General features: G+C 39.1%; 2 protein-coding genes across 2 annotated transcripts; both read left to right on the plus strand.

The window, feature by feature from the left end:
- The first annotated feature begins 2,345 nt into the window (after window positions 1-2,345).
- On the plus strand, window positions 2,346-4,506 carry LOC125217803 (gallate 1-beta-glucosyltransferase-like). Its single transcript, XM_048119346.1, has 2 exons — window positions 2,346-3,263; window positions 3,832-4,506. The coding sequence occupies exons 1-2, from the start codon at window positions 2,370-2,372 to the stop codon at window positions 4,384-4,386; spliced, it is 1,449 nt and encodes a 482-aa protein (XP_047975303.1). The 5' UTR covers window positions 2,346-2,369; the 3' UTR covers window positions 4,387-4,506.
- Window positions 4,507-6,212: 1,706 nt separating this feature from the next.
- On the plus strand, window positions 6,213-8,950 carry LOC125220095 (gallate 1-beta-glucosyltransferase-like). Its single transcript, XM_048122230.1, has 2 exons — window positions 6,213-7,146; window positions 8,186-8,950. The coding sequence occupies exons 1-2, from the start codon at window positions 6,244-6,246 to the stop codon at window positions 8,735-8,737; spliced, it is 1,455 nt and encodes a 484-aa protein (XP_047978187.1). The 5' UTR covers window positions 6,213-6,243; the 3' UTR covers window positions 8,738-8,950.
- The last annotated feature ends 500 nt before the right edge of the window (window positions 8,951-9,450 follow it).

Raw genomic sequence — 9,450 nt, forward strand, 5'->3', positions numbered from 1 at the left:
CGTGTCATCTTAAGCGGGACGGGGGGAGTAATAAAATGTGAGTGGAAAAATATTAGTGGAATGTGGGGCCTAATACCATTTATGGAATATTCCAACCGGGACTCCTAAAGTGGGACACCCAAAAATGATAAACCGGGACTCCTAAAGTGGGATGGAGGGAATTTTAATTTCTCCCTTCGTCCTGGATAATTCGTCCCAATATTCCTTTTCGGTCCGTCCCACATAATTTGTCCCACCTCAAATTAGCCGTTTATGGAAAAAAAATTACTCCCCTACTAATTAAAACTAGTATCACACTTGTGCTATGCACAGATTAATATATTTTTTAACACATTAATTTTTAATTTTAAATTAATTAAATAAAATTAGAATCAATATTAACAATAAACAATGAGTAACAATTTTAGTTATATAAGAAAAAGAATCTATACAAATCAAATAATAAATTTGAAACAAATCATATATTTCACATAATATAATGTATAAACATTAAATCATAGAGCAGAAGATAAAAATCTATCACAATAAAATATTACTCATCATTTTTAAAACTTCTTTATACACTACATTAACTTTAAAATTAAATTCAACTTAATCATTATACACTAATACCTTAATCATTAAATTCAACTTTATCATTAATGCACTCCATGTAGACAATACTGAAAAATGAGCATTTAACGGCAAGGTCTTGCAAGGTCAGTAGTTGGGATAACAACACGAACAAGATTTGTGCAATGTATTCATGGATCCATGATGTCGATATGGTGCTCATATTTTATTGTGTTTCCCTTTGCTATCAACCCATTATATGTTTGAAAATCTTATATAGCTTTCTATTATTTGCAAATTCTATCATAATCTTATTTAGGCTATTTCATGTTTCGTTTGAAAATTGCAGAAAATTCAACGTGAAGCAGAAGATGAAGGCGCTACGAGCGTGAAGAAAGGAAGCTATCATTTTTTTTAACCTGATTGACTCTATTAAATAGAAATAGGTCAATTTGATAGTTAACTTAATTCAATTAGTGGGTTTCAATATAAATTGGCTCAATTTATTCAATTCAATTTATATTTGTATAACTGTATTCGGCTAAATTATTTAATGCTAAGAAATTATTGTAGAAGGATTAGGTCTTAGAGTTTTGGGTTTCCATAATTTTCTATATAGATTTAAGTTTTGAGTTTTATCATATGGAACCCAATTATAATATTTTGGAAAAAATAGGAGTCTAGGTGTAATAAAAGGTAATATTACTTTTAAATATTACTATATATTAAAATCACATAAAATACATAAATATATATAATTAAATCATTTACTAAATATCTTATTCAGTGTATTTCTATGTGACGTATACTAAAAATAAAGTACATATTGTATGGATATCTTATTCACGCATAAGAAATATATCAAAATAATGTTGGAGCAATATAGAAAAATTAAAAAAATAAGTTAATGCAAAATAAATATAGAATGACCTATTTATATAGGTGACCAATGAGAAATCAATTAAAAATAAATTATATAATAAAAAATAGAATTATAAATATATAACATAAGAAAGAGAATAAAATCTCAAATTTTTATTATACAAATGGATTGGGACATTGCCTAACCTGTGATTAGAATTATCAATCTGATAAACTTTAAGCACTGACAAATATGTGTACATTATTTATAGTGATAATTGAATTAAACTATAATTTATATTTCAATTCTACTGACAAATTGAATATGAGTTTATGAAATTTAAATTTTTAATTTTATGTAATTAATATACAAAATTTAATTTAATTTAATTTTAGGTTTAATACTCATACACAATATTTGCTTATATTACTGATGAATTTCTTGAATTTATTACTATTATTTGTATTAATTTCTTATAGCATGTAGGTAATGCTTAACTTTTTAAAATTTAGACAAAGTACTATATAAATTAATGGTCCGTGCATAGTAGCACATGTATTACACTAGTCATAATAGTATTCGAATTTGTGATTTCACCGATTTCAACTCGTAAAACACGTTCTCATGCCTTGTACCAAAAATTCCAAATATTCAAATAATAATTAAATTCAACAAGCATCAATTATTCAAAAGGCCAGGTGACTTTGTTAATCTACCTACCCGAAGGCAGCGAGTCATCGTCGGATTTACCTAATTCTGACATCCTTTGTATGATGCGTGGGACCATTTCAAATTTCGCTCCTCAGATTTACCTAACACGGACATCCCTTGAGATGATGCGTGGGACCATTTTAACTTTCTTGGTAATGATTCCCCTATTCTCTCCCCTATTTAAATCAAACAAATACACTTACTAAATAAGAAGAAAAGAAGAAGAACAACACCGACAATAGATATGGCAGGGAAAAACATCCATGCATTCCTGGTCTCCTTCCCATGCCAAGGCCACGTCAACCCCCTCCTCCGCCTCGGCCGCCGCCTCGCTGCCTTGGGCGCCCTCGTCACCTTCTGCACCCCCGAAGCCGCCGGCGTCAGCATCCGCAAGGCCAACAGCATCACCGACGACGGCCGCCCCACCCCTTACGGCCGCGGCGCCATCCGCTTCCAGTTCTTCGACGACGGCTGGGACTTCGACAGTCCCAACCGCGACGACCTCCCCGCCTACTTCTCCCAGATCGAGGTAGCCGGGAGGGTGAAACTCCCGCAACTGATCCACAAAGAGGCCGAAGCGGGCCGCCCCATCTCCTGCCTCATCAACAGCCCATTCGTCACGTGGGTATCCGACGTGGCGGAGAGCTTCTCCATCCCCAACGCGGTCCTCTGGACTCTGTCGTGCGCGTGCTTCTCCGCCTTCTACCACTACCACAACGGCCTCGTGCCGTTCCCCACGGAGCGGGAGCCGGAGATGGAAGTCCAGCTCCCGCACGTGCCGCTGCTCAGGCACGATGAGCTCCCTGCAAACTTGCATCCTCATAATACGCACGTTTATATACGGGACGTCATCTTGGCGCTGTTTCGTAATTTGTCGATACCCTTCTGCGTGTTGATGGATACTTTTGAAGAGTTGGAAGGTGAGAACATTGAATACATGTCTCGAATTCTAGGCCGTCCCATCAGAACTCTGGGCCCGCTGTTTAAGGACCTTGAATCGGAATTGGAATCGAAAAAGGAATCTAAGGCGTTGCGCGCGGACTTCTTTAAGGCGGAGGATTGTATCGAGTGGCTAGATTCGAAGCCGCCGCGGTCGGTGGTCTACATATCGTTCGGGAGCGTTGTGCACCTGCAGCAGGTACTGCTTTTTCTTTCTTCTCTCTTAGTTTACTATTTCTCACTGAAACGTGCACAGATAAGACTATTTTTCATAGATGGAGGAGTTATTATTAACATATATATGCAATACTACAGTCAATCAATGACATAAAATCAAATTTCAGTTCAATTTTGTGATTTCCTTTTTCGTCCGTCCCATACAAATAGTCACATATTCATTTGTGGCAACCTTTTTCTCCTTCTTTTTTACTTTTTCACTTATGGACCCATCATCCACTACACAATTTTAACTACTTTTTCTCATTCTCTCTTATTTTATTAATTACACATTAAAACCCGTGCCAACTCCAAAAGGCATTTTTTCTATAGGACGAAGGGAGTATTAAAAATGAAAAATATTTTCTCTTTTGGATGTGTCACTAAAAATGAAATATTTAATAAAATAGAAACAACACAATTTCTAATTTTTTTCTTTCTTTTACTTTATTTTTTCTTCATTAACAACACTACATAAAATCTATATAAAAAATTTGAGTCAAGCTGGCTCTAGTCCAAATTATATTTGTGGGTCCCCAATTGCTTTGCAGGAGCAGGTGGACGAGATAGCAAACGCGCTAGCAGAGTCGGAGGTGGCGTTTCTGTGGGTGGTGAGGCCACCGGCGCGGGAGATGAACTCGAAGCCGCATGTTCTACCGGGGGGCTTTTTGGACAAGGTGGGGGATAGGGGGAGGATCGTGCAGTGGAGCCCGCAGGAGGAGGTTCTGGCCCACCCCTCCACGGCCTGCTTCATGACGCACTGTGGATGGAACTCGACAATGGAGGCGTTAGCGAGTGGAGTGCCGGTGGTGGCGTTCCCGCATTGGGGAGATCAAGTGACCAATGCCAAGTTTATGGTTGATGTTTTTAAGGTCGGGGTTAGGATGTGTAAAGGGGGGGAGGCAGAGGGGAGGGTGGTTCCCCGAGATGAGGTAGCGAGCTTGCTGGAGGAAGTGGTCCGTGGGCCCCGGGCGGAGGAGATTAGGGCGAATGCGCTTAAGTGGAAGAAGGCGGCGGAAGCGGCGGTGGCGGAGGGAGGCTCGTCTTATATGAATATGCAGTGTTTTGTTGAGGAGATTGCACGCTTTAATTTGGTGCCAAACTAAAATGAAGGGAAATAGTAGTAGTACTATGTTGGAAGTGTTGGAATATTAAATAAAATCGCATGTGTTGTAATTGATTATTATTGTATTTAATTAATTTCGTTTATGGAATAATTGATTTCATTTTCTGTGTGTATTAACGTGTGCATTTAAACGATTTCAGCACGTTTGGTTTCAAAATTAATTATAGAGCGATTGTGAATGACAAATTTGATGGAACTGGCAGCGGAAGCGCTCACATAAATCAATTACATAATAATCAGATCTATTTAGCAGATTATTTAGACAAAATCTATTCGCGTAATTATCACATGTATCATACTCATAACTTGAATTAATCATGCTTTAAGAATATTGAAACCTAAAACATGCTTTTCTATGGAGCAGAAAAATGCCTAATTAATTCTCCAAAGAATTGAATATGGCTAGCTTCTTCTCCACGTGATGCTTTGAGTACTAGACCTCAAATCTTCTCTCTGGTTCCCGAACTGTATCCCAATATCAGTGTTGGCTGATCTTACTAGAATACTAGGACTTAAATAAAGAAGACAGAAGAAATCCTTTTGGGAATAAGAGAGCAATTCAAAAATTCCTACAGCTAATGGGGCTGATATTTTCAAAAATTTCAGTAATGAAAATTGTGTTATTTCTGTCTCCTTTATTCTCCTATTTATATTAAGTTCATTTTGGGCCCAGACAAGGATCTATGGAAGGTTTTGGATATGGGCTCATCCAATTTACTTTTTACTAATTAAATTGAACCCACAATTTAATATAAGTTATAATTGGAATATTACGAGCAACCACTACAGAAGTAATATTGAACTCTCCCCATCCAAATCCGAAATTACAAGTAATTCGGGTTTCCGTTTAACTTTCATTTCCCGTGCTTAAGATTAAAATGTCCATTAATTAATTAATGTCTGCTACTGACGTAATTAATTAACTTCTTATTAATTCCAAGAGTGGACTTAACATGAAAAACTTATTTATTATTCATAGAGTAATTAAACTCCAACTAGCTAGGTTCCGAATAATAAAACCTTGTTTCGCGCTCCTCTTGAGGACATTATCAAACGAGACTCTCCTCGTGCACGATTCAATATAATAGCAATCCTAGCACCGCTAGATATTGATCACCACTACCCAATATATCGGGATAATTGGGTTACGAAAAACCCGCACCATTTGATAAGTCAAAGTAGTGCATAATCAATACCGTATGCTCAATGCTAACCTATATTGATTAAGAAACAAATATTATCAAGACCTCACTTTTCAGTAGATAGCCCAAGGACAAGTCTTGCTGTTAGATCCGTTCAGTGCTATACCACACCAATGTCATCTTATTTCAGTAAGGCTTAGAAATATGCGGACTGACATTGCAACCTTTCTCGATGGATAATCAAATTCCATCTAGGTTGTGAAATTCATCTATAAGATTATATTTAATGCAAAATGGCTAAACCTAATTTAAATATGCTTTAAATAATAAATTGGATATTCGGGTTATACCCGATACCCATTCGGGTTATCCAATACCCGATTTATCTTATATTTCAATACCCAATTCTATACCCAATCCCATAAAATTGGATATTGGGTATCTAAATCCTGCGAATATCGGGTCGGGTATGGGTAAATCCAATACCTGATATCCGTATTCCCACCCTTACATAAATATGTCTTATTCCTAATTATTCCGATATGTATTGCAGCATTGAATAGGATGCGTGGACCATTTTAACTTTCTTGACAATGATTCCCCTATTCGCTCCCCATATTGTGTTATCACACAAGCACTTACTGAATAATAACAAGAATAAAAACAAAAGAAAAAGAACAAAATCGACAATAGATATGGCTGGAAACAACAACACACTCAGGGGGAAAAACATCCATACATTCATGGTCTCCTTCCCGGGACAAGGCCACGTCAACCCCCTCCTCCGCCTCGGCCGCCGCCTGGCCGCCTTGGGCGCCCTCGTCACCTTCTGCGCCCCCGAAGCCGCCGGCGCCAGCATCCGCAAGAACAACAGCATCACTGACGACAGCCGCCCTACCCCCTGCGGCCGCGGCGCCATCCGCTTCCAGTTCTTCGACGATGACTGGGACTTCAACAGTCCCAGTTGCGACGACTTCCGCGCCTACCTCGCCCAGATGGAGGCAGCCGGGAGGGAGAAGCTCCCGGAACTGATCCATAAAGAGGCCGAAGCAGGCCGTCCCGTCTCGTGCCTCATCAACAACCCATTCATCCCGTGGGTGTCCGACGTGGCAGAGAGCCTCTCCATCCCCAACGCCGTCCTCTGGATTCAGTCGTGCGCATGCTTCTCCGCATACTACCATTACCACAACGGCCTCGTGCCTTTCCCGACCGCGCAGGAGCCAGAGATGGACGTTCAGCTCCCGCGCATGCCGCTGCTCAGGCACGATGAGTTTCCTGACTTCTTGCATCCGAGGAGTCCGTACGTTTTTCTACGGGATGCAATCTTGGGGCAGTTTCGTAATTTGACGATACCCTCCTGCGTATTGATGGATACTTTGGACGAGATAGAACGTGACAACATTGAGTACATGTCGCGAGTTATCGGCCGCCCCATCCGAACTGTGGGCCCGCTGTGTAAGGAGCTGGATTTGGAATCAGAATGTAAGGCGTTGCGCGCGGACTTCTTTAAGGCGGAGGATTGCATCGAGTGGCTTGATTCGAAGCCGCCGCGGTTGGTCGTCTACATTTCGTTCGGGAGCGTCGTGCACCTGCGGCAGGTTGATTTTTTATACTATTACAAATTCTAGTATTTTTATACGTACGTATCACTATTTTGGTGAGATTCTCTCTTCCTCCTTGTCCTTTCTCTCCATTTTATCTCTCTGTGTCGATTGGTGTTTGATTGTGGCCGATCGATAAGTCCAAGTGATTGGGAGTAGTAGGGATATGGCATTTTTAGGTTTTTTGCGTGAAACAAAAGTAGGTCTGATTTAGGAAAGTTTTCAACAACTTCTCTCTTACTTTTTTTCTCTCTTATTAATAATATGGACCCTACATTCCACTAAAACTATTTCTCTCTCACTAATAATATGAATACCACATTTCTCTAACACTACTTCTCTCTTACTTTTTTCTGTCGCTCTCTTTACCAATTCCACATTAAAATCCGTATCATTCACAATGTGTCCTATTTTTCATGGATGGAGGAAGTAATATTTTTCATTAAAACTCATTGTATTTGCAAATGAGACTATTTTTCGTAGACGGAGGAATTATTATAAACATGTGAAAAGAATGACATAAAAAGAATTTTAATTTAATTTTGTGACTGTACCTCTGGACCACTGTTCATTAATTTCTGGACCCCTATCTTATTCCTCTATGTCCTACCGTCTACTGATCCATCCTTTCTATAGCTGTGGACATATTTTTTTTCTCCATGGAAATTAAAGAAAAATAATAGGTAATGTACTCCTAAAAAAAGAGAGAGGAAAAGATAGATAGAATAAAATAAGAAAGAGGGAAAAAAAGAGTAAGAAAATGTTTTATATTTTACTAAAAAGGAAAATAACTCTACTACCCTGAAATGTCTGAAATAGAAAAACAATTCTACTGGTATAGAAGTATTAAAAATGAAATATTTTCACTTTTGGATTGTCATATTAAAAATGAAATTTTTTCCTCAAACTTTATTCTCAATTAATTAACAACACTATATAAAAAATGTCATGCTGAAAAAACATACGTTTTACTATATTTAATGGGACAGAGCTCTGTAGTCCAAATTATATTTGTGGGTCCCCAATTGCTTTGCAGGAGCAGGTGGACGAGATAGCAAACGGGCTAGCGGAGTCGGAGGTGTCGTTTCTGTGGGTGGTGAGGCCGCTGCCGCGGGAGAAGAACTGGAAGCCGCATGTTCTACCGGATGGCTTTTTGGACATGGTGGGGGAGAGGGGGAGGATCGTGCAGTGGAGCCCGCAGGAGGAGGTGCTGGCCCACCTCTCCATGGCATGCTTCATGACGCACTGTGGATGGAACTCGACTATGGAGGTGCTGGCGAGTGGGGTGCCGGTGATGGCGTTCCCTCAGTGGGGGGATCAAGTGACCAATGCCAAGTTTATGGTTGATGTTTTCAAGGTCGGGTTGAGGATGTGTAGAGGGGAGGTGGAGGGGAGGGTGGTTCCCCGGGATGAGGTGGCGAGCGTTCTGGAGGCGGTGGTCCGTGGGCCCCGGGCGAAGGAGATTAGGGCGAATGCGCTTAAGTGGAAGAAGGCGGCGGAGACGGCGGTGGCGGAGAGAGGCTCGTCTTATATGAATATGCAGTGTTTTGTTGAGGAGGTTGCAAGCTTTGATTTGGTGCCAAATTAAAATGAAAGGTAAATACTAGTAGTACTATGTTGGAAGTGTTGTTATTGATCGTATGTGTTGTTATTGATTATTATTGTACTACTTAATTAATTTCGTTTATGGAGTAATTGATTTCATTTTTTGTGTGTATTAATGTGTGCATGTTAACGATTTCAGCATCGTTTGGTTTTAAAATTAATGACAGTAGTACTCCTAATTATTGGCTTTTCTAAATGAGTGACAAATTAATTTAATCTTTTGCTTTTTAGGACGCTTCCATTTCGGTTTTCTAATTTTAGTTGAGAATAAAGATTTGGTGATGTATTAAATATCTCAAATCTTATCCCACATCGACTTAATATTGATCTAATCTCATCTATATTCGAGTGAATAATCCTATCCCCTTATGGTGCCTTTTAAGGTGAGAAGGACTCAGTTTTAATACTCTCTCAGTCCCTGAAAGTTAGTCCCAGTTTTCTATTTCCGTTCGTCCCACAAAATTTGTCTCATTTTATTTTTACTATTTTCGATAGTGTACTTCATATTCCACTAATTCATTCTTACTCACATTTTATTATATAACTAATATATAAAGGAAGGACACGCACTGCTCTAACTTTTTCAAGTTACTTTTCATTACATTTCTTAAAACTCGTACCGAGTCAAAGTGGGGCAATATTTGAGAAACAGAGAGAGTAACAACCACAACCGATAACGATAAATATTTTCGAGAG

Source organism: Salvia hispanica, chromosome 4, assembly GCF_023119035.1.
Source record: "Salvia hispanica cultivar TCC Black 2014 chromosome 4, UniMelb_Shisp_WGS_1.0, whole genome shotgun sequence".
Classification (NCBI taxonomy): Eukaryota; Viridiplantae; Streptophyta; class Magnoliopsida; order Lamiales; family Lamiaceae; genus Salvia; species Salvia hispanica.

What these genes read in the sequence shown, in the direction of transcription:
- LOC125217803 (XM_048119346.1), top strand. Translation starts at nt 2,370, where the DNA reads ATGGCAGGGAAAAACATCCATGCATTCCTGGTCTCCTTCCCATGCCAA. An exon ending in GCGTTGTGCACCTGCAGCAG is followed by an intron (nt 3,264 to 3,831) that starts GTACTGCTTTTT and finishes ATTGCTTTGCAG; the next exon opens with GAGCAGGTGGACGAGATAGC.
- LOC125220095 (XM_048122230.1), top strand. Translation starts at nt 6,244, where the DNA reads ATGGCTGGAAACAACAACACACTCAGGGGGAAAAACATCCATACATTC. An exon ending in GCGTCGTGCACCTGCGGCAG is followed by an intron (nt 7,147 to 8,185) that starts GTTGATTTTTTA and finishes ATTGCTTTGCAG; the next exon opens with GAGCAGGTGGACGAGATAGC.